This window comes from Haliotis rubra, unplaced genomic scaffold (genome assembly GCF_003918875.1).
Source record: "Haliotis rubra isolate DU_JTF1 unplaced genomic scaffold, ASM391887v1 Scf342, whole genome shotgun sequence".
Taxonomy (NCBI): domain Eukaryota; kingdom Metazoa; phylum Mollusca; class Gastropoda; order Lepetellida; family Haliotidae; genus Haliotis; species Haliotis rubra.
The window spans coordinates 854511-878862 of NW_025767016.1; the positions used below are offsets into that span (position 1 = coordinate 854511).

General features: G+C 46.9%; 1 protein-coding gene across 1 annotated transcript in view; it reads right to left on the bottom strand.

Moving 5' to 3' along the window:
* LOC124284703 (coatomer subunit alpha-like) overlaps positions 1–24203 on the bottom strand; it is a 30535-nt gene extending 6332 nt beyond the window's left edge. The window contains exons 1-20 of the mRNA XM_046720810.1: positions 24002–24203; positions 23743–23856; positions 22443–22516; positions 21844–21924; positions 21570–21646; positions 21141–21250; positions 17518–17733; positions 16891–17026; positions 16617–16699; positions 16033–16183; positions 15373–15439; positions 14944–15019; positions 14192–14274; positions 4883–5022; positions 4386–4471; positions 3421–3559; positions 2179–2341; positions 1819–1965; positions 866–1055; positions 304–399 (exon numbers count right to left, since the gene is read on the bottom strand). Of these exons, the coding sequence (XP_046576766.1) occupies positions 304–399; positions 866–1055; positions 1819–1965; positions 2179–2341; positions 3421–3559; positions 4386–4471; positions 4883–5022; positions 14192–14274; positions 14944–15019; positions 15373–15439; positions 16033–16183; positions 16617–16699; positions 16891–17026; positions 17518–17733; positions 21141–21250; positions 21570–21646; positions 21844–21924; positions 22443–22516; positions 23743–23856; positions 24002–24041 (2269 nt within the window). The 5' untranslated portion in view covers positions 24042–24203. The remainder of the gene's footprint in view (positions 1–303; positions 400–865; positions 1056–1818; positions 1966–2178; positions 2342–3420; positions 3560–4385; positions 4472–4882; positions 5023–14191; positions 14275–14943; positions 15020–15372; positions 15440–16032; positions 16184–16616; positions 16700–16890; positions 17027–17517; positions 17734–21140; positions 21251–21569; positions 21647–21843; positions 21925–22442; positions 22517–23742; positions 23857–24001) is intronic.
* Positions 24204–24352: the final 149 nt, after the last annotated feature.

Sequence of the window (24352 nt, forward strand, 5' to 3'; positions counted from 1 at the left end):
ATGAAGGACGCATGATGATATTCATCCCACTAAATTCTTGAATAGATATTTCAAATTTCAAAATTATTTTGTCTTACAGCTCAATACACTTCACCATTTCACTACTTTACAGGACAATCAAATTTCTCATCAGGACTCTTGAAATTAATAAATGGGCACTGTCTGAATCTCTAGTTTTGTAGGCCAAGGTAAAACCCCTGTGGAAGTATTGTGGAGCAGATATGCAGGTGTAATGATCACTGTGCATTACATGAGGCAAGGTTAATTTCTCCACTTTGGCTAACAGGGACCTTGAACACTCACTCTGTCCAACACCTTTGAGGATCCGGACCCTCTCGTTCACGTCTCCAAGAAGCAGGGCGGTCTGGAAGTGTCCACTTGTGTCCTTGCGAATCTCAGCTGAAAAAGGAAGAAGGATGATTACACAATTACAGCAATCCTTGCATACATGCGACAGAGAATTTTTTGCAACTTTCATCCTTAATTCTTGTCTTGCATGTCTGTGAAGAAAATCTGAATTATAATCCTGTATTGGATTGCTTTTCTGACTTTGAACAGCTGAGGTTCAGTGAGCAGATTTCTCAGCCCCGTGAAGGTCCAGGGTAGAATCGGTTGTCAGCCACACATACTTGTCCCAAGAGGGGACTGAAAGGACCAGGTATTCAGACTTGCTGGTACAGTTGTTGCAGGTCTTCATTTCCAAGCACATACATCGATGTTTGTGATGTCAATCACTTCAACACTCTATATCAACAGTCACCCATCATATAGCTGGAATACTGCTGAATGAGGTTTGGGGCAACATGCAAACAATTACATCTAACAGATAACTGATAACATATTTCCTTATTTGTCCTCTGCTTACCAATCTTCATCATCTTGCGCAGCTTGTCTAGGTTGCCAGTGATGAGGTACAGAAAGGAGAGCTTGTCAAAGTTCTTGGTTCTCTGGTACGCCATCTCCACCACCTGATGGTTCCCCTGTAACAGCTCTGCCTCGCCCAGCTTCTCCCAGCAGCTGGGGTCGTCAAGTGCACGTGCCGCCTCCAGAGCGATCTGCCAATAGTCAGTGAGGTTAGGTGAATCGTGTTGTTGTGTTCCATGATTGTTTCACTTATACAGCACAGTGTAAGCACATGTGATGCGTGTATGGCTACTTGAATTAGTCCAGACTAATGGCGGTCTTATAAGTGCTGTCTCTCTGAAATACTATGCCGTAGCTTAACATGGATACCCTAACCAAACACAATACACTGACTCCAAGCAGACAACTCATGTTATAGTAATACCTAACCATAACCATCATGCATCCATCCATCCATCCATCCATAGCCGATATCCTGCTCAGCTGCTCAAAGGTGCTTTGTTTTCCCCTCGTTCACTGGATGTCAATCTCAACGGCACGTCGTATTATCAATCTCAACTCCCTGGGGAGCATACAACTCTTGCATCCACTAGGCGCACCGAGTTAGTGTGGCTTTCCCATCCTTACGAGGTACCCATTCACAGCTGGGTGGACTGGGACACATAGTCACAGTACTTTGTCCAAGATTACTGTACGTTGTTGTACCCACAACTAGGTGTTTGCATGTATTCATGTGGCCACCATCTCTGGTCATATACCAACGGATTCGTGGGTTCTGTTAAGTGATCTCGGTGTAGTCAATGGTACAGCAACTTGCAGAATCTCAAATCCTAAGCAGCATGCTCCTGTCACAAACTGAATGGAGGGCCAGCTGAGAGAACTTTCAGGAAGACTTTTTTCAAACAATTTGTGTGAAGACCTGGTCATATCACAGTGTAAATGAATGACACTCACTTCAATGTTGCCACACTCCAGGGCCAGGCCAAAACGGGTTTTCTCATCCTTGACGAAGTGGAGAGCAACCTCAGGGTAGCCCTTCTTCTGGAGGTAGGAGATGATAGACTGACCCACCAGCTTGGCATTGCGGACCATGTGTAGCACCTGAATGACAACAAAAACAGAGTAAAACCCTGATCCTAACTAAACTATACAGAGGGAAATGAATGAAGGGACACCACTTCATCCTTAACAACAAACAAAACATAACAACATGACAACTTCATTACCAAACTATTAACGTAAGTCTCCCATTGATCATGACAATGTATGAGTTTCTGTCAATTTATAGGTAAAAATGAAATTCATAAAACTGACCTCTTCATATTTTCTGTTCACGAGAGCCAGTTTGAACTTGAACTCTGTGGGGTCGATTTGCAGCACACGTGGTCGACATTCTCTGTCGAGACAGTAGACGTTGTTGCCCTTGATGCGGGTGATGTATATCGGCAGGTCCAGGGTACGGATGATGCCATGGTCCCTGTAGTGAGAGCAGGTCAATAAAAGGTGGTCTGAACACAGCCTTTAACTTAAATTCTAAGATGCCTAGCGGTTAGAACAATCGAAAAAAAAATACATTATCAGACAATAAAGGTATAGTTTTTTGATGACGTAACAATTGAATGACGTTATCCCGTCACTGCGCCATTCTAGTGTGCCCCCTCGTTATCGAACCATTTTACATTACGTCACAATGTAAGCGACGTCACGATGCATGTCAGTTGTCATCGCCTAGTACGGCCTCCTACAGTAAACTACACTGTTGCATCCAGTTTCTTGGTTTGCTGTTGCTTCACGCAGCTAACATCACTGGTGGAAACATTACGTTTATGTTTTACGACGGTTAAAATGTGTCATTTCGACTCACAAGTTTTCAGCGACACGGTAGCGTTAAGTAATGTTTACATTCCCACAATGCAATTGTGGAATGTTGCTTGACTACTCAACTTCCTCTGGATGTACTGATCTAAACTTATGCTGGTAGTAGAAATGCAACATTCATATTGCCCCATATGGTTTACGTTAATGACAGATGTAATTAAAATAATTCAGAGAAGATATTTAATCGAACGTAAACCGTCCATCAAACTGTTATCATTTGTTTTTTTCTGGTAACGTTAGGTCTTAACGAGGGGGCAGACACATCAATAGAACAGCCAGTTAGCCCTGTGCGCGGGATTCTTAATTTAGGTCACCGACACCGTCGTTTGTTTTCTGCCTTAAATTAATCGTAATTATCTTTAGAAAGTATTAAATTTGGCATCTTAGAAAGAAATACACTTAGCCCTACCTCCATGTATAGTGTAATAAAACACACTTTAAGCCCTGAACTATTATATCGTTAAAGCACTTTCGGACGCAAGCGTCCTCGTGCTTTAACTATAATAGTTCAGGGCAAAAGTGTGTTTTATTACACTATACATGGTGGTAGAGCGAAGTGTATTTCTTAACTGTACCCCCATGCGAGGAAATAACAAATAGACATATGTCAACATGTTCTGTTTGAACACATGCTTATGAAGTAGATGTCTTTTAACTTCAACATCATACTGGACCTACCCATTTGTAAGTGCATATTTGATGTGGTTGCTGGTGGTGTAGACAAAGACGCCACTCTCGTCCCAGGCTCCACTCTTGACGCGGATGTTCTCATGTATCGTACACAGGTTCTCCAGCTTCCGGTTGCAGATGGAGATCACTGCAATGGACACAACAACATTCACTATGTTATTTCTATAATTCATACAACAGTTCACTTTCTGCACAGCACTGTGTTCAAGTTCACCTGGCGCCAAGTATTTCAGGCATATCAGCTTTACTTAGGCAGAGTGCCTCTTTAGACACAGGAAGTAAGATGTCTAGTGTCTTCCTTGAGAGACACATGGTTGGATAAGTCCAATCAACAGTGCAGTCATGATAAAGTATGTACTTCTTCCAAAGACACAATAGACTCTTAACACCAAGGAAGGTAACCGCACTGCAATTTGTTGCACCTTTGTTTACATAGCCCCCTCCAATCAAGAATGTCTATGCCGCTATTAAAATCTATCTTCGTATGACATCAAGATTTTTGTTCCATGAAGTACATATAAATATTCCAGCTATAAGGCAGTGACCTGTTTAGAATGGAGAAGGCGGTGACACATTATAAATGGACTGTGGACCAGACAATCCAGTGATTCAAAAAGTGAGGTACAATGCCATGGAATAAACCAACTGACCAGGGTTGACCACCCGATCAATGTAGCCACCAGAGAAGTCAGCACCTACTACAACCAGTTTTTTTATAGGAATTTAGAAGTCGGAGGAATTTGAAGACAAACATGAAACAATAATGAATAGCACCAACTTTCTTTGTAACAACGTCTCAGGGTCACTTCTTGCCCTTTCGTCATGTGACTGAAGCAGCATTGCAACAGTACAAACATTACACATGTTGCCATCCATGAACATGCCACAACGTGCCTCTAGCTACTCCCTGTATGTGTTAACACTGGAACAACTATGTAGGGACCACAACCTACCATGCTTGCTGAACAGGGCCACTGAGGACATGTCGTTGGCCCACACCACATACTTCACCTTGGAGATCTTCTGGGTGGCCAGGGTTCTGCCAACACAGCACACATGAACTCAGACACATCAATCTCATAAGGGCATTTGTATTTAATAGTTGACCAAGTCACAGAGTGCAACATTACAGACATATTATGGCAACAGTTACTGAGTCAGACAGTGTCAGCAAAGTACCATGTTCTCCTTTCACATGAGACAATGAAAGGAATACAAGATACACTACTGGTCCAATATCCTAGTTATTGCTCTAAATTTTCAGGTAGATAATCAGAGCCCTGACATTGGTTATTAATTGATCATAATCCAATTATAGCACATGATACTATATAACATCATAATTGATTAAAAAGTCTGCTGGGGGATTTCTGCTGATTTTGCAATAACAAATGTTTTGATGGTAAAACTGAAGTGATTCTTCCATTGTATCCAGACTACTTCAACCCACCTCTTCTGCTGCACATCGAACAGGGTGACGGAGTCATTGTCCTTTAGCAGCAGACATCCAGTGCCAGCATAGAAGATGTCCTCACAGTTGGGGGCCTGGACCTTCTTGGTGATCTCGTTCTTCAGGTTCTTGATGATGATCTGCAACAACGACATACCCACATCAACTACTTACTTTTGTTGGTTGGAAGACCATAATACAAACTCGAACAAACCTGTGGAGGTTGCAGATTCTTTGAATATATTCCTCCTTGGGGTACTAATAAGCATTTAAATGTCCATTTAAAATCCCTATGACAGTTGTAACAATATTTGAATAACATATTTACAAAACAAAAAACTACGTCCAGTGAGGGAGGCGTCCGTCTGAATTGAGAGGGATGGTGTCGGGGTGTCTAGAGGGATCACCCTGGACAAGTTCCCGACTTCCGTCCACCACCGCAAGTGAGGAATCAACCACTGGCTGCCTCAAGTATGGACTCCATGCTCTCTGAAGGCCAATACCAACCGCATAGCTCTCAGTTCCAACATCGCTGATGTGGAAGGTGGGCTTCGGCTTCGGACCAGAGTCCTGGATGCCGCATAGACTGCCCAGACCCCCAGCCCGTGAGGGACGTGATCGGGTCTGAACTGTGAGAGCTGGCGCTGATTTCCAAGGGGATCCCCAGAGATTCCCGACATTTGTCCACCACTGAAGGTGAGGTGTCAACCACTGGGACTGTGAGACTGGGCGCCCAGATCCCTCCGTGGTGAGTCCACAGACGAGCCAGCTTGCTGTATAGACGACCAACTCAAGGCCTCACCACACTATAGAGATCGCCGCTTATATGGCTCCAGTAGACGGAGCCAAGTCCGCGGCTGGTGCCTGGGGCTGGGAGAGGAAAGAAGATACCATCTCCTAACTCTGGTGATCCGTCGGGCGACAAGGAAACGGTAGATCCTTGTTCGCTTGAATCAAGGGCCCAAGAAAACCAAGTCCTGGGTGGGCACCAGGTCGGATTTCTTGAGGTTGATGATCCACCCCAGTCGAAGTTAGAATGTCTATCACCGTGTGAGTAGCATCTTGACTGGCTGGCTGAGTTAGTGCTCCGAAAGCAAACCAGTCGCCTAGGTAAGGGTAACAACGCCTTCCCTTAAGTAATCCAGCTAGGGTAGCTGGGACTAACTTGAGCTTGTGAACACTCTTGGGGCAGCTCGATATGTCAAGGGGAGCACTTGAATTGGTAACACATCCTGTCAGAAGAGAACCAAGGTACTCGGTTAAACGATGGATGTATTGGTACATGCAGATACAAAAAAGATCCTTTAGGCCCATTGACGGAGCCATAGAGTGAGGAATAGAGAGAGTATGCCTCCCACTGGGATATGGGGTAGAGCTGTGAGGTGGACCCTAGTAGCGAGCTGACTGGGTGACACACGGCTTGGAGCTGCAGCCTGATGGGTTAATCGGAGGTCGGGCAGACCCTCCCGCTACCAAGGGAAAAGGCTGGGAGCTTGGGGTCGAGACTGCTCCTTGCCCCTACCTCATGGACCTGTGCCTCCGGCCACTCCCCCTACCAAGCGTCAAGCCAGCCGGCAGATCTTAGCCAGCTCGGGCGAGGAAGGTGGAACCGAGCTGGGCGGTGACACCCGGTGCTCCAACAAGGCCTTAGGAATCCTTGAAGGAGGCAGCTGCAGCAGCAGCCTCCCAGATGACCTGTTGGGCTCCCCCTGGAAAGAGGGTCATTCCCACGGAGTAGTGGGCCAGCAAGGTCTGCTATGCCGGGCTGCCGAAGTACCTAGACGCCGACAGCCACAGCCATGATCCCCATGACTGCGCATATCACCAAGCCACGCCAGATCAGAAGAGTCGCTACGAGGTGTGCCTGAACTTCCTCGAGAGCTGACGGAGCAGCACGACATGCGCGCAACGCCGCCAGCAATGCCCCTCCTCACCAGGGCCGACCCTCTTAACGGAGAGAGGGTAGGCCTCGGGACTTCTCACCCGCACCTGCTGTATCGCTCCGCAGACCTCCCTCGTAGGGTCCGGGTACCGCAAGCCGCAGGGGCTGCGCCTCGCCAGGGCAAAGGTTGCAGGGAGTGAGGGCGCTTGCCGAAAGCAGCCGAGCTGCCCTCGGAGGAAGCCGAGCCCTCCCCAGTGGCTAATGGAAGTGAACACGCACTCACCAATCGATGGGAATCTAAGCAGGTCAGGAGTCCCTCCATTGCTGGTAGCGCTGCACGACGATCCGCAAGTCAAACCGGACTCCTCGGGTGCACCAGACAAGAGGGGATCAACCACGCCCGGGAGACCAACCAAGGCAAAATGCTGGAGCCAAGGCCCAAGCAGGGCTGCTCGAGGGGCAAACGCCTGCTACAGGCAAGCTGGAACTCCAGCCGAGTCCACGCAAATCCCACAGGCACAATGCTTGCAGGCCTCGGCAATTCTTTCGCCGACCTCCCGCAGAGCCGGGCAAACGGAAGCCCCGCCATGCTCCTCAACCTCCCCTTAAGCTCCATTGCCTGGCGCTCGAGCCCGAAGGTCAGAGGCTGGCCTCCTCCAGAAAGAGGGACTCCTAACCTCACCTCGTGGGCTGCCAACGCTAGGAAGGCACAGAAAGGGAAGAGCAGACAGACTGCTCCACGCCAGCAGCGCCAGTAGCATGACCCTGGTCCTCGTCCCCGACGCTGGAGGCAGGCCAGGCAGAACTGGTGCCTCCGCGCTCTCATGGGCGGGAGTGCGTGAGGGACCGAACACCAGGGAATACTCAACGTCCCCGCGCCTAACTCGGTGAGGGGACTGGGAGCACCTCCCCTCCTCCGCAAGCCGAAGGCCCGGACCAGGCCAGAGGCAACGGGTCAACAGACGCCAAGGCTGAGGGATCGAGCCGGAGCCCGCCATCCCACCCCTGATCTCTCCGCTTCCCCCTGGAGAAAGTGAGCGTAGGAACTCCTGCCGGAGACCTCCAACTGACTCACTTTAACGAGGGACTTCTACAGAGTCCATATGCTGCTGGAAACAAGGTTTCCATTATACATGTCGTGCCACCAGTACTGGCGGAGAGAGGGGTTTGGCCACGGATTTTTCCCCTTTTTGACGGGCTTTTTAGCCTTAGACGGGGGACCCAAGGCCAGTTCCCCACCACCACACGATCTCCCCGGTAGAAGAGCGATGATCCGCCTCCCTTTTGGGCCCGGGAAAACCTAAAGACATATGGGACAAGATTCCGTGATCGCGGACCCGTCTTCTCAAGACATTGTGGCAACGATTGTTCATGCCTGTCGCACCGCCCGCGGAATACTTTTGTCCACAGACCGAACAGGATGAAAAGGCCTGAAAGCAAACACGCTAAGCTATGTAGCTAACGGCCACAAAGCAGCATATAAACACGTAAAAACATTGAAAAATAATGCGGAAGGTTACCAATGGAAAGTAATAGTTGGCTTTAATACGCACATATTTATTTAGACCATTGGCACGCTAAACTTCCCGCCATGGTAGAGCAACACGTATGGCAAACCGGAAAGTTCAAGTATTAGAATTAATACAAAGTCACAATTATGAAACAAATCCAACTGTAAAGCTTTTACTCGTTCCTTTTCATAAGCAAATAAAGACCATGCTACATACAGGTGGTGTTTGAGACATATTCAATTTCTGGTTCAATAGAAAGTTCAGCTAATAACCGCCTCATGAAGTATTAAACACATACCTGCCTGTTCATGGCAGTGACAGCAGAAGGAATGATGATACGGGCCTAGGAGCCACCCAGTTGGTGCGAGAGCGCAAGGGGAGGTAACTCCGCAGAGGTAGGGGTCGTATAATAAATAAAAGAGTTTATTTATTGTTCAATCTTTTATTCAAAAACATTGATACAACTGTCACAGGACATTTCTTCAGCTTGAAAATGCATAATATGTACCCCTAAGGATCTATCTCTATGAAGAAGAATACAAATGCCCATGTTGAACACCGAAAACAAAATACATTATCAGACAATAAGCAACGGACTACCTGGCCTAGCAACGACATGCTCTCTGAAGCGCCAAAACCAACCGCGACAGCTCTCAGTTCCAACACGCTGATGTGAAGGTGGGTTTCGCCTTCGACCAGAGTCCGGACGCTGACAGACTGCTCCAGAACACACCCCCAGCCCGTGAGGGACGCGATCGGTCTGAACTGTGAGAGCTGGCGTCGGATTTCCAAGCGGATCCCCTTTGGTGAGATTCCCCGACATTTGTCCACCACTGAAGGTGAGGTGTCAACCACTGGGGACTGTGAGACTGCGCCCAGATCCTCCTGCGGTGAGCCCACAGCCGCAGCCAAAGCTTTGCTGTATAGGGCGATCCCTCAACCGCGCCACCACTCGATTGCAGAGATCGTCGCCACCATATGGCCCAGTAGATAGACGGAGCCAAGACCGTGCTGGTGCCTGGGGCTGGGAGAGGAACGAAGATACCATCTCCTAACTCTGGTGATCCGTCGGGCTTAATAAGGAAACGAGATCCTTGTTTGTTTGGAATCGCTACCAAGAAAACCAAGTCCTGGGTGGGTACCAGGTCGGATTTCTTGAGGTTGATTATCCACCCCAGTCGAAGCATAGAATGTCTATCACTGTGTGAGTAGCATCTAGACTCGCTGGCTGTGTTAGTGCCCGAGCAACCAGTCGCCGAGGTAAGGGTAATAACGCCTTCCTCGCTAACGAAAGCGCAAGGGAGGGTAGCTGGGACTAACATGAGCTTGGTGAACACCCTTGGGGCAGTCGATATGCCGGGGAGCACCCTGAATTGGTAACACATCCCGTCCGTAAGAGAACCGGAAGGTACTGCTTGAACGATGGATGTATGGGCACATGCAGATACGCATCCTTTAGGTCGATTGACGTGAGCCAATCGCCGGGCTGAACAGATGAGATCTCCATCTTGAAGGATGGTACTTCTAGCATGCGGTTCAACCCCTTGAGGTTGAGAATGGGACGGAACCCGCCGTCTTTCTTTGGGACGCAGGAAGCACGCGGGAGTAAAAATCCCGCCTGTTCCTCTCCGGTGGAATGCGCCGATTGGCGGACTTGTCCAGCAGAGCCTGAACTTCGTCAGCTAATATGTCCGCCTCTGCCTGACATGACGGCACCGGAGTGCGGCGTATGCCGGTGGAGTCGGGCGGACCTCGCTTCCACAGTGGTAAATGGCCGATGCTGACGGTGGCCAGCACCCAAGCATTGTTGGTAGCCTTCTCCCATTCCGGCAGGAATAGAGAGAGGCGGCCTCCTACTGGGATATCGGGTAGGAGCGCGTGCGTTGTCCCGAGCAGCGGAGCTGACTGGGCGTGACACACGGCTTGAGCGACAGCCTGATGGGTTAACGGGAGGTCGGGGCAGACAAAAGGCTGGGAGCTAGTCGAGGACTGCTCCTTGCCCCTACCCTTGGCGGACCTGCTCCTCCGCCTACCCCTACCAAGCGGCCGGAGCCAGCCGGCAGACTCGGGTGTAGGCTGCACCCGGGCGGAGGAAGGTGGAACGGGAGCGGGCGCAGACACGCTGGTGCTCCAACAAGGCCTTAGAGTCCTTGAAGGAGGTAGCTGCAGCGCAGCCTCCCGAATGACCTGCTGTGCCCCTGGAAAGAGGGTCGCCCCCAGACGGAAAGGGAGGGCCAGCAAGGTCTGCTGCGCCGCCGCTGCAAAGAGTCGCTACCTGGTGTGCCTGTACTTTCCGGTGAGCTGACGGAGCAGCACGACATATGGGCGAAACGCCGCCAGCATGCCCTCCGCTTCCAGGGCCGACCTCTGAATCGAGGGAGAGGTAGGCCTCATGGACTCACCACCCTGACCTGCTGCATCGCTGTTCCGGTAGACCTCCTCGTAGGGTCCGGGTACGCAGTGCCGCAGGGGCGCCGCCAGGGCAAACGGTGGAGTGAGGCGCTTCTTTGCCGAAAGCAGCCGGAGCTGCTCCGAGCAAGCCGAGCCTCCCCAGGGCGATCGGAAGTGTACGCGACTCGCCAACGATGGGAACCACGAACAGGGAGTCCTCCCCAAGTTGGTATCTCCGCATTCTAGATCCGCAAGTCGAACCGACACGGGAACCAGACAAGAGGGGATCAACCACGCCCTGGACCAACGGCGGCAGAATGCTGGCTGCGTCTGCGAGGGCTGCCGAGGGGCAAACGCCGCTGGGCAAGCGGAACTCAGCCGAAGTTCGAGCAGCCAACAGGCACCGCGCTTGGGTAGGCCCTCGCAATTCTTTGCCGGACTCTCCCGCTGAGCTGAAGTAAAACGGAAAGCACCGGCCATGCTCCTCTACCTCCCCAAGCTCCATCGACTCGGCGCCCGAGCCCGAGTCTGAGGCTGGGTCTCCTCTGAAAGAGGACCCTAACCCTGACCCGGTGGGCGGCCTAGCACTAGGAACCACAGAGAGGGAAGAGCAGACAGAGTGCTCCACGCCAGCGCCTCCAAGCTGCATCACGACTTCGGGTCCCGGTGACGCTGGAGGCAGACCAGGCAGAACTGGTGCCTCCGGCCTCATGGGCGGAGCTGCCGCAGGGATCAGAATCCCAGGAATACTCAACGGTCCCCGCGCCAACTCCGAGAGGGGACTGGGAGCACCTCCCCTCCAGGGCAGCCGAGGCGCCTGGACCCGGCCAGAGGCAACGGGTCTACAGACGCCTTCAAGGCTGAGGGATCGAGCCGAGCCCGCGATCCCACCCCTGACTCTCCGCCTCGTCCGAGTTAGCAAGGAACTTCCTGCCGGAGCCCTCCAACAGACTCACATGGACGGGACTTCACGGAGTCCATATGTTGCTGAAACAATTTATCCATTAAAGACATGTCAAACCCACCAGTAGAAGCAGGAGAGGGGCTTGGCTTTGGGATTTTTTCCTTACGCCGACCGCTTTTGCCTTTAGACGGGGACCTGGGTCAGTTCCCCACCCGCCTCGCATCTCTTTGTAAAGAGCGCGTCAGCCAGCCTCCTCTTTTTGGGCACGGGGAAAACCCAAGACATATTGGACACATCGTCAAGGCCATGGCCGGTCTTTTCCAGACAGGCTACACATTGGTCATGTCTATCGGCCCGTGGAATGCTCTGTCCACAGACCTAACAGGACGAAAAGGCCTGAAAGCAAACACGCAAGCATGTAGCTAACGGCGACCAGCAACATATATATACGTGAAAACATTGAAAAATACGCGGAAGGCTACCACGGAAGTAAGAGTTGGTTCAATACGCAATAATACGACCATTATGGCACGCTAAACTTCCCGCCATGGCAGAGCAACACGCGGCGTAAAACCACGGAAAAGTTAGCTGATAAAATTAATACAAAGTCACAATTATGAAACAACCAACTGTAAAGCTTTACTGTTCCTTTCATAGGCAAATAAAGACCATACATACAGGTGGTGTAGTATCAGACATAGTTTTCTTTATTCAGAAAGTTCAGCTGTAATGCTCATGGACGCCTGTTCACGCAGTGACAGCAGAAGGAATGATGATACGGGTCTAGGAGCTTACCCAGTTGGTGCGCATGCTCAACGGGAGGTAACTCCGTGAGGTAGGGGCCGTATAGTAAATAAAAGAGTTTATTTATTGTACAATCTTTTTATTCAAAAAACATTGATACAACTGTCACAGGACATTTTCAGCTTGGAAAATGCATAATATGTACCCCAAGGACGATTTCTATGAAGAAGAATGTAGAACAGTTCTCTGGAGTTTGACGATACAGTCCGGAGCTAGGGAGACAATCCCACGCTCCGTGTTGAACTTTGCCCCCAAGAACACCAGATCCTGCATCAGAACGAGTTCTGATTTCTTGAGGTTGATAATCCAGCCCAGTTTCACGAGAATATCCATCACACGCAGTGTGGAATCTCTGCTCAACTGTTGGCCTAATGCCCTGAGAAGCCAGTCCAGGTACGGGTAACAACAACTGCCCTGTGACCTGGCTAACTGAGCTGGAATAAGTTTGGTGAACACACTTGGCACCATGGAGATGCTGAAGGGGAGCACACAAAACTGGTAGCACTTCCCATCGAAGGAGAACCTAGGGTACTTCTTGAACTCAGGGTGCATTGGAACATGGAGGTATGTGTCTTTGAGATCGATTGACGATAGCCAATCCCCTGTCTCGACGGATGAGATCACTGACCTGTGTGTCTCCATCCTGAAAGACGGCACCTCTATTAACTTGTTCAACCCTCTGAGATTCAGAATGTAAGTGGAATAAAACCCCTCTCCTTGCTGACCTTCAGGAACCACCTTGATGGCTGCCATGTCCAGTAACGACTGAACCTCGGCACGGAGTACGTCCGCCTTCTCTCTGGAGGCTGGCACTGGTGTGTGCTGAACCCCTGAGAAGGACGGTGGATCTCACCTCCACTGTGGCAAATGGCCATCCCTGAGTGTGGACAGGACCCAGGGATTTGAAGTGGCTGCTTCCCACTCCAGGAGGAATAGTGACAGCCGGCCGCCTACAGGGACGTTTGGCAAATGGCAATGCACCCCCACAGTCGGCAAGTCTCCGCTTGCTTGTGTGGGGGGCAGTAAGAGCTCTAAGGGAAGATTCAACTGGAAGCCGGGGCTGGCTTCCCCTTGCCTCGAAAAGGCTGCGATTGAGCAGGCCTGCCCTTGCCTCATGCTCCGCTTGCTCTGTAAAGGGACAGTCCACTTTGCAGGCTCCTTCGCCGGGGCGGAAGGATAAGCGGCAGCAAGAGGGGAAGGCCGTTGGCGTGAAGTGGAGGGGTGTTCCAACAAGGGTTTAGAATCCTTGAAGGTTGACACCGCCTCCGCGGCCTCCCTTGTAATGCCCCAGGATACAGGGAAGACCCCATTGTGAATGGCAGAGAAAGCAGCGCCTGTTGCGTGGCCGGTGAATAACGTGCAATGGAGAGCCAAAGCCTGCGCATACCCATGACCACACCCATCATCTGTCTGGCACAGCACCTAATGCTGTCCAAAGCCAGAAGAGAGTGGACGTCAGTGAGTTGGCGCGCGTCACCACTAGTGCTCTGATCCCTAACTGCCCCTGTAAAGCCGACAGGTAGGCAGAGTGGACAACCATACGGAACAATTGTGCTGCACACCTGAACACTTCCACTGGAACACTTTACAGTCATTTAAATACTCTTCAATGAGCTCCTCTGTAACATATGATGTGAAACTGAATACTGTATTGATGCTTGGGTGGTTTCTTGAGACATTTATTAAAAGAAGATCAATATCATTTGCCAATGTTTCCAAGGTTCAGGCTATTTGAAAATATAACAATACTGCTTACTTATACACGTCAACCTGAACATTATGGTGTTACTACAGTCCAATACAGAGCTAGGTCTCACCGAATGTGTTCTGTCTAAAACAGCAAATCTGTTCCTGGCGACCCACACTGCTGTCAGGCCAGACGATCGCTTCCCTTCTGGGGCTGAAAGAAGGAGAAACAGGTAAATCTTTGATTAAACTATCTGTATACATATGCATGCATTCTATTGGCGATTATTGCAGCAATCATCTGATATACAAAGCACGTGACTTTGTTACACAATAGGTGTATCCATACACAGACAGGTGTATACCTACAAAGACAGGTGTATACCTACAAAGACAGGTGTATACCTACAAAGACAGGTGTATACCTACAAAGACAGGTGTATACCTACAAAGACAGGTGTATCCATACAAAGACAGGTGTATACCTACAAAGACAGGTGTATACCTACAAAGACAGGTGTATACCTACAAAGACAGGTGTATCCATACAAAGACAGGTGTATACCTACAAAGACAGGTGTATACCTACAAGACAGGTGTATACCTACAAAGACAGGTGTATACCTACAAAGACAGGTGTATCCATACAAAGACAGGTGTATACCTACAAAGACAGGTGTATACCTACAAAGACAGGTGTATACCTACAAGACAGGTGTATACCTACAAAGACAGGTGTATACCTACAAAGACAGGTGTATACCTACTAAAGCAACAGTAGTTATTGTGAAACTGACACATCACCATCTCATTAACATGATCTTAGGTTGAAGAGATGTTCCTATTTATTTATTATCACTTATGTCCTTTCCTCAGTACTTACAGTCTGGATTCTGGGAGTCCGAATCCTTGGGAATGGCATACAAGTCATAAGTCGAGTTCTCCACATTACTTGTTCTCTGAAAGTCAAAGTTGATCGTTAAGAACAAAGGAGCACCTGTGCTCACTTATTCAGTGTGAACAGTTATTTCAGGGCATGTCAGCATGTGGGAAGAATGACTAAAGTGATGCACGTGGTAAACATCAACCACAATGGCAAAAAACACACACAGGTATGATTGACAGCAACCTACAAACATAATTTGGGCATACATTGATTACAACTCTTATCACAGACTTCTGACCCTGCCATGGGAAACAAATCTTGGGATGCATAATATTTCCAAGTCTGAGCTACCCATGTATTGATTATTTACAGACCACTGTGATACATATGGAACTGGGCACCATAAAACAAAACAAACCAACTTACTGTGCAGAGCAGCACACCGTTTTCTGCAGGGTTGTATGACATGCTGTAGACGGGTGTTCGGGAACCTCTGCAACCAACATCATCAATCAGGCATCCAGCTGGGCAATACATATCAATATGAAGATCACAATACATCCCCAGAGGCTAGCCACAACAACATGATCGCAATACATCCCCAGAGAGCCACAACAACACTATCGTTGTCAGTTTTCCCAGGGTGAGTTCATATCTCCAGCTGATCTGGGATTCAACTACAATTTGGATGGATCTCCTAGAGCTGCATACTGACAGTCAGGTCACATCAATAATCCATGCCTCATATTGATCATTAACTGGTGTAATCATTAGAACCTAACTATGAACTTGCATGTAACAAACCACTAGGCAGGCATGTTCTGTTTAAGATACCTGAGACTGTTGTCAACTGCTCAGTCACGTAAGCGGGGATGGCAACAGGAAAATCTATTTTCAGCTGAAAACCTATTATTGTGTTAATGGGGGTTTGAATTGATCAATTTGAAATAAAATCAGGGGGAAATCTGCGGATCAGCGGAAAATTGCCATCCCTGCTAAGATAACATGCTTCTACGAGGACATTACATTGATAAAACCAAACGTTTGATAAATCTCTCCATCACTTATGCGAGTGAGCATACCTACCCTCTCAGCTGCATGACAGGGACATCCTTGGATGTAGTGAAGTCCAATTTGCGGAGGTATCGCTCCTTTACATAGAACAGGATGTTCTGATGAACAGCGTAGGCTGGGCGTTCTCTCTCCAGCTTGTAGATGATCATCCCACTGTCATGTCCTGCACAACAGTCAAGGTATACACATAGCAGTGTGAGAATGAGATGGGGATCACACTGATGTATGTCAGTCTGTCACCGTGTGTGTCAGCTTCATGCGGGAGGAAGGCCAGGAGTGAAGCAGATTTGAGATTTTTTTTAAAAGCACTGACACATGGAATCATAAAAATCGATCAAAGCAATTCATAACAATATAAAAACATACATTAACAACGGAAAAAATTCACCAGGGACACAGTCAAACATTTCTGTCTATAGTAACTGAAAATGACCAAAGGCCCCTGGGAAGTGCTAAAAATGGCTGATAACTTAGAAACCGCTCCTAAAGAAAGACTTGGTGCACTAAATTGTAAGTACCTAAATAGCTGAAGGTATGTGGTATGCTGCAATCCAGCCACAGTATATACCATGATAAACATACTAAACACAACTGACCTGCAGCGAACAGGTTGAGAGAGGGATGTGCAGACATGACCCAGAATCTGTCATGTTCCAGCCGGAAGGTCTGGACACCAGTTCTTGCAACAGAAACACATTTATCCATTAGCCACAGCAAGCAAATATACCACAACAGACAATACAGTCTGCACATTCAAAGGAGGATGTCAGAAGAGATTCAGCACATGCCTCTTTATTTACCTTTTCACTGAATCTTGTAAGGCTCTAACTATGGTATTTATAAGAACATAGGTCAGCTTTGGTTACCTACCTCTTGCTCATGTCCCACACACGAATACTCTTGTCCTCAGAGTTGCTGAGAATCAGCTCCTGCCTGGGATGGAACAACACGCAGGACACATTGTTGTAGTGACCACGGCAAGTGTCCACTTCCCAGGCCTTCGAATCTAGACAAAGAGCATGTCCATTATAGTAACTATTGATGAAATGATCAGTGGACAGATGGCCTGTGAAACAGGGTGTACTTCATCATTCAAGTGACTTATGAAACAGTTTATTAATCTTATGTAAAGCTGAAATTGAACTTAATCCTGAAAGTTAAGGGGTTCTTGTCTTCACCTTACTATTAAACTTTAGAGTTTTACGGGATGCCAAAATTCAAATACCACAGAAAATCTCCCAGGACATTCCTTAATTTCAAACACTGTACCATTACTAGCTTGACTGACTATGTTGACTAATATTCACAACAGTACTGATACAAGTGCATCAAACAGACAAGACAAGAATGTCCTCCTGTTGTATTTCTTCATCACTGAATGTTCCTGAACAGAAATGCACAAAGAGTCCTTTCGGAGATTAGTGCTATATAAATGCTATCCATTATTATTATTATTATTTGCAACCACCAGTACCATGGGCATGCACTTGATCTTACCATTCATTCTCCAGAGCTTGATCTGCCTGTCATCAGCCCCTGACACAATGAGGGGCAGGGTTGGATGGAAGGCTGCCCAGTTGACCCCTCGGTCATGGCCCTCCAGGACATGCTTCACGATGGCATCGGAGGTTCCAAACAAGTCAGTCTGACCTGGGTTGCGAATCCGCTCTTCTATACCTCCAGGTCCAGGTGATACATTCTTCTTACGAAGCCCTACCAAGAAGACATTCTTTAAACTACATGCACCACTGTTCAGGTAACGAAGTTCAATTTCTTATTTTCCAAATGAAAGTTAAGTTAAAATTACAGCAAAAAGTGTAATTGACTATGCATTTTTTTACAACAAAAAAACCCAAAAGATTCCTGCCTAATGCAGAATGAAATTGTTAAAAATTAAAAAATTTAAATATAAATTATATATTTTTATACTGATGCTATCTCACGGTATGCACTTCTCTCTCTGGATTCAACACTGAGTGGAACGATGTAAACTTTTTTCCCTTGGCCTCTCTTGTCCATCCGCCCAAGCACTCCATGCTACCCTCATTAATATAAGACAGCTTCCTAGTTGTCATGCAAAGCATGCGGCATGCACCACTAGCTACCCACGTGACTCTCCGAATCATCATTCTCATTCTTGAAGCCACTGGAATATCAATCTTGGAGAATCTGCATAGCAGGGAGGATGGGTGGGAATCCGTCGCGTGCGATAGGATAATTATATAATATATATTTTGTATTTAAATTTTTAAATTTTTTTAAACTTAGCACATCTCACGGTATGCACTTATACCACGGTCTGACGGCGGGACGTAGATACCCTGTGTCTTGTCAGTGCGATCAGTAGAACTGTGTAGACTGGAAACAACCTTAGATAGCAATGCACAAGGGAGGCCTGTTACGGCGAGCGTAACTCCTATGCTTGTGATGAGTTCCTCTGAACTCCTTGGCTTACTAAGCACAACGTCTCCCAGGGAGATGGGAGCTCCCGAGCGGTTGTTCGGCCGCAACCTCTGGAGAAGGACGCAGCTCAGCAAGAAAGGATGTCACTTCGCCACGATTTTCAAGGTACCCCTGTAAATTAAAGTCATAGACAATAATCGGGCCAGCCCCAGCTTCGAGAAGACCCCCACAGTCACTGACCAGGGGCAGGTGAAAGAGAAGCACAACTCAGAAAACTTGCAATTTTAATGTTCAGTTCCAGTCAACATCAAATTGACCCTCACTCCTTTACATAAGCTTAGTCCAAGGATGAGCCTGGCAACTTCGGAGTTGGAACGCAACGAAATCCACTGAAATTCGGGAGTGACACACTTCACTGACGTAATTGCTTCGAAAAGTAGAGGTCAGGAAACGTGAAATGTCGAACCCTTCCACATCATGATACAGAATCGAGCTCCAGATTCGTCCAACCACCGAGGTGGTAGTATCTCCATGTCTTAGTATAAAACTAAGTGAAGTAGTTCTAACCCATAAGCAATCAAAACATAAGGCAGATATGAAGTTCAGACTTATATTCAGGAAAAAACAGGGACAGCTACTACCTTCATTCAACCAGTTGAAAAAAGGGTACCAGGTGGGATAAGTCATGTGACTAAAAACTTCTAGCACCTCACATGCCGTAGGGTAATCCGGAGAACCAAGTCAGATTGTCATGCTAAAAGCATGTCATGTCGTGGTGACAAATTCAGCATATCACAAATACCCTGAATTTCTCACCACGACATGACATGGTGAGAATCGCGAACGCTGTCAGATCGGCGAATGCTGTTGGATCAGCGACCTGGTACGGGGACCGGGGTCGGTTCGGTGATCTGGATCGGCGAGGTAAGATCTGGAGCGGCACTGTGATCTGGTGCTGGTACAGCGAAATCGGTTTGGCCTGACGAACCAGGTCGATGATGAGGTTCAGATCGGTCTGCCAAACTAGTACGGGGATGTTGTGGGTTGGACGAACGAGATGAGCCATTCCTTGCTGAAATAACAGTTCGGCGATGTCGCAGCGAACCAGCCTGCCGGAACGGTTCGGTGATGATACCTGGATAAGTTCAGCGAAACATGACGGGAAAGCAGGGCGATCTGGCGAAGCAGGTCGATGGCGTTGTAAAGTTCCACCAGGTGAATGCGTTGTAAGTGCCTGGGAGACATCTCATGATCTCTGAGAAGTAGGGTAATATCTGACAAACCAGTAGGCTGGGAATCTTCCGTGTTGGAAGTTGTACGAGACAACACTGGGGATTTGCCGTAAAACGGATCTTATAGATGTGGGCAAAACGAGATTTCGAGCAGGTCGTTTCGGTGATAAAATCCGAATATTGGTAGGCGGTTGATCCAAACGGTTTGGTGAATCATGTTTCCTCGTCGAAGAAGAAAACCAGGAGAGCCAACTGAGTTCAGTGAATCACCAAGAGATTTACCACCTGGCGAAAAGCGCTCGTAGAAAGCCGATTTGTGGGATGCCGTTTCGATGAATGTTGATTTGTGGAATGCCGTTTCGGTGAAATCTTCCATTTCGGCGAACGTTGTTTCTGTTTAGCAGACGATCAATCCGGAGAATGCTGAAGCGTAGACTGGTGTTTTGATGAAGAACGGTTCGGCGAAAGCTGTTTTGTTGAGAGCCGGTCTAATTCTGGGGGAAGGTGGACAGTCCGGCGAAAGTCGAGGTGAAGGGGAGCGGACAGGCGAAGCGTGATCTGGCGAACTGTGAGACGATCTGCTCGGCTTTGGTGAAACAGAAGATCGAGGTAGCTGGACGCAAGAAACACTTCTTTTTGCTGAATGGGAAGGAGACGGCGAAGTAACCACTGACAGGCGTTGAGGCGAGGTAGACTGCTTCCTCTCACTACTGGATGAACGACGAGAGCGACAACAGCTTCTGCGCATGTGCTGTACGCAGTCAGGCGGAGAGATCAGCCGATTCTTGTCCGAAACAGATAAGCCAGGTTGCCGAGATAACTGGTCCGGAGAACGAGAGACAGAGAGCGTAGTTCGAACTTTCCTTCTTTGGAGGGACTGGGTCCGTCAAGTGAAACAGCATAACGAGCTCTGTCAGCAACACGACGCGCGCAAGCCCGAGTGTAGTCACCAAACGCCTCGAAGGTAAGATCCTTGCATTTATCGCAACGAGAGTCCCATTTACTCTGTCCTATACAGTCAACACAAGACGCATGTGGATCACTCGCGGAGAACACTTTATTACATCAGGAGCATTTTTTCGTCTTTTTTGGCTGGTCAGCTTTGCCCATGTTGTAGACTAAGTTGAAAACGTTGAGCAAAGCAAAATAAGTTCACACTCAAGTGCGACAAGAAAGAGAATGATGATTCGGAGAGTCACGTTGGTAGCTAGTGGTGCATGCCGCATGTTTTGCATGACAACTAGGAAGCTGTCTTATAATGAGGGTAGCATGGAGTGCTTGGGCGGATGGACAAGAGAGGCCAAGGGAAAAAAAGTTTACATCGTTCCACTCAGCGTTGAACCAAGAGAGAGAAGTGCATACCGTGAGATAGGATAAGTTTAAAAATTTCTTTTCAAACACAATACATGTAGACACTTGTACTTCCAATACAATTTCTGTAATGGCTGATTCAAAATATATTGATAAGAAGAGTTTACTACCTACCTGAGATGTCCCAGACTCGCACAGTCTGGTCCAGGGATGCAGACACTACCATATCGTCAGAGCAATGGAACTGTGCACACATGACATAGTGACTGTGACCTGTCAGTACTCTGTAACACAGCAATACAGTATCACAACCTTACTGTCTTAACACATGGTGGAAATATGGGAGAGTTATATATGAAGCCACGAACATAACCAAATGTTGAAGACCAAAATATGAGTTGGCGGTTTAATGCCACGCTCACAAGTTTGGACCAGACAATCCTGCTACTGGCAAAATTATCATCAAACTATGAAATAGAAATACAATGACATTCATTACAAAATCAAGTAGCCTGACCACCCGATCTTGTTAATCGCCTCTTACAACAAGCATGGGTTACAGCAGACCAAATAACTTGAAATGTTTATTAGTTTGAAACTTACGAAACACAATTCCTGGACTGCCAGTTCCATATGCGGATTGTCTGATCATCTGATGAACTGAGGATCCATGGGTACTCCTGAAATTCACACACAACCATGAATCGTTCTATTTATTAAACAAAGAATAGAAATAAAAACAGCTCACATTTATATATTACAACAGATATATCAATACCAACAATAACTCACCATATGATATGCAGCATTTTGTTTTGAGGATGATTAATGATCATGAAGCATATACTTCAGATATGGCAGCTATCGTTCAACTTACATGATGAAACACTGTCGTTCTAATGTAGTCCAGATGTCCCAGCAAGGTGAACAAACATCGCCTTTGTTTGTAGTTCCAAACCTGGAAGATGAACAAGATATTACAATATTGACAGTTACTAACAAATGGTAGCTGCTGCAACAATCACTAAGTGAAATTGTTCTCATGAGGATGATCTTACATAGATTACATGTCACTGAGAGAATACAACTTACTTGAACTCACAAACTTCAGTTAGTTAGCCAGACAACTAACTAACTGAACTACATCCACATTGATAAACCAGGTGAATTAATCTGTCATATGCAAAGCTATGAACTGGTGACAGACACTTATGAACATGATGAAACTTACAGTAGCCATGGTGTCACATGACTTTAATCTACATGTGAGTCTGTGTGTTTGTGCCGATGCCATTTGTCACTTTCGTCCACTTTTGAATCATTACTGAGCATATGTGACAACTGTAAGCTGCTAGGGTGGGAGTTCCACGATAGTTTGAGACTCCAGCCAATATGGTTAACACAAAACGACTTAATCCCATTCTCTCGACATTTCAGTATGAAAATTATTATCACAAAGACATATTCCTGTCCTACCTTGATCTTATAGTCATCACCACCAGACACAAACAATGGCTGTTGGTTGTGAAAACAGATGCCTCGGACTGGACCTGTACATTGTTGAAATAATGAGCATTATTAAACAATTGTCATTTACGTTGTAAAAGATACACTTTAAAATGATGGAAATAAACATGATAAATGCTACAATAATAAATCATGGTAAAATGGCACAAAAACACATGGTAAGGGACCGTTCATAATTTATGGCTAGGGGGGTTGATGATGAGTTTTATGGAGAAGCATGTACAATGTGAATGACACCCCCAAAATTAATGTAAAAATAAGTGCACTTGTATATATCTGATATGGAAGAGGTTTTTAGCCTAGTAAATTTTACTGAAATAAGAGACGAACAGAAACAATTCAATTCTTCATGAAAAATTAAGAAGGAGAAAAGACTTGAGTGTCAACAATTCAATATACACAGCTTAAGTTCACAGGCCCCCACTGCGGGTCAGAAAATCGATAAACTAGGCCCCGGTTTAGTATCAACACCCCCTACTATATAATACATAAAGGTTCATCACGGAAATACGGCGACATGATCGAAAACCGGACAATTACGCACACATCAATATAATCCTATTTTAAAGGCCTCACCGGGGATCAAAAGCTTTTGTCCATATTTCCTATGTGTGTAGGAGGCATATACACGTGCTCTCCGTGGGGTGCATTTGTTGGAGGTTTTAATTGCCAAAGACCGAAGTTGCTGTGCCGAAGTATACCAAACTAGGTCACAGCTTAATCAAATTGGTTAATAAAATGACAACAAATGCACGCATAAAATGAGAGGGAAACTCAAACGTCTATCATCCAAGATGTCACTTTCTGATGTTTTATCTTGGTAAGAATAATTTTAAAACGAGTACAAATATTTTTAAAGAAACACATTCATTCAGTGTAATGTGTTAGCCAATCAGATCGCCGGAGGTAGTGAAGTCGAGCTAGTTTGGTATACTTCCGGCACAGCAACTCGGTCTTTGGCAATTAAAAACCTCCAACAAATGCACCCCACGGAGAGCACGTGTATATGCCTCCTACACACATAGGAAATATGGACAAAGCTTTTGATCCCGGTGAGGCCTTTAAAATAGGATATATTGATTGATGTGTGCGTAATTGTCCGGTTTTCGATCATGTCGCCGTATTTCCGTGATGAAGCAGATTTTAGTAGCAACACACCCATTTTAGTATACGTCATTGTACAAATGTTAAATGTGTCCAGATTGAATTTCCATATTGGCAACTCTAAGTTTTTAGCATGATTACGTACCATCGTGTTCATCAAACTTGTCAATCAAGGTACACATTCGGTAATCCCACAGTTGGATGACACCATTGTGCAAACTTGCCAAAATCCATGGCCGCTTCGGATGAAAGGAGAGACCTAGAATATAAACATGATACAATATATTGACATGAAGATAGCAATGACTACGTTTCAGACTAGCAATCCAGAATGTACAGAAATATGATGTTGAAAAGTCCGAGTTGACAGACACCGGATGACCGGTTACGTTACAAGAACTTACCTTTGACTCTTGCTGACTTAGTTTCAAACTTTGTCAACATTTTGCCTCATTCATATGACGAAGTCTTGTTCCTAACGAGATTTCACAATTGCCTTTGCTCGACAGATCGTCTACACTCAGATATGTACTTCTCTGCGACAAAACAGAGCCAGCGTGGAAGTAAGATGTCTTCCGGACACGTAGCCGACAGATCACCAGTGTAACGGGTTCGTTGATTGGCTGAATTGACAATATAGGGAGAATTTATTCATATCTTCTGTTTGAAACTGCTAAAAATCATACAGCATTTTATTTGCCCTAATATCGTTACGAAGCCATAAATGTAAATAAATAGGTATGTTAAAATGAATG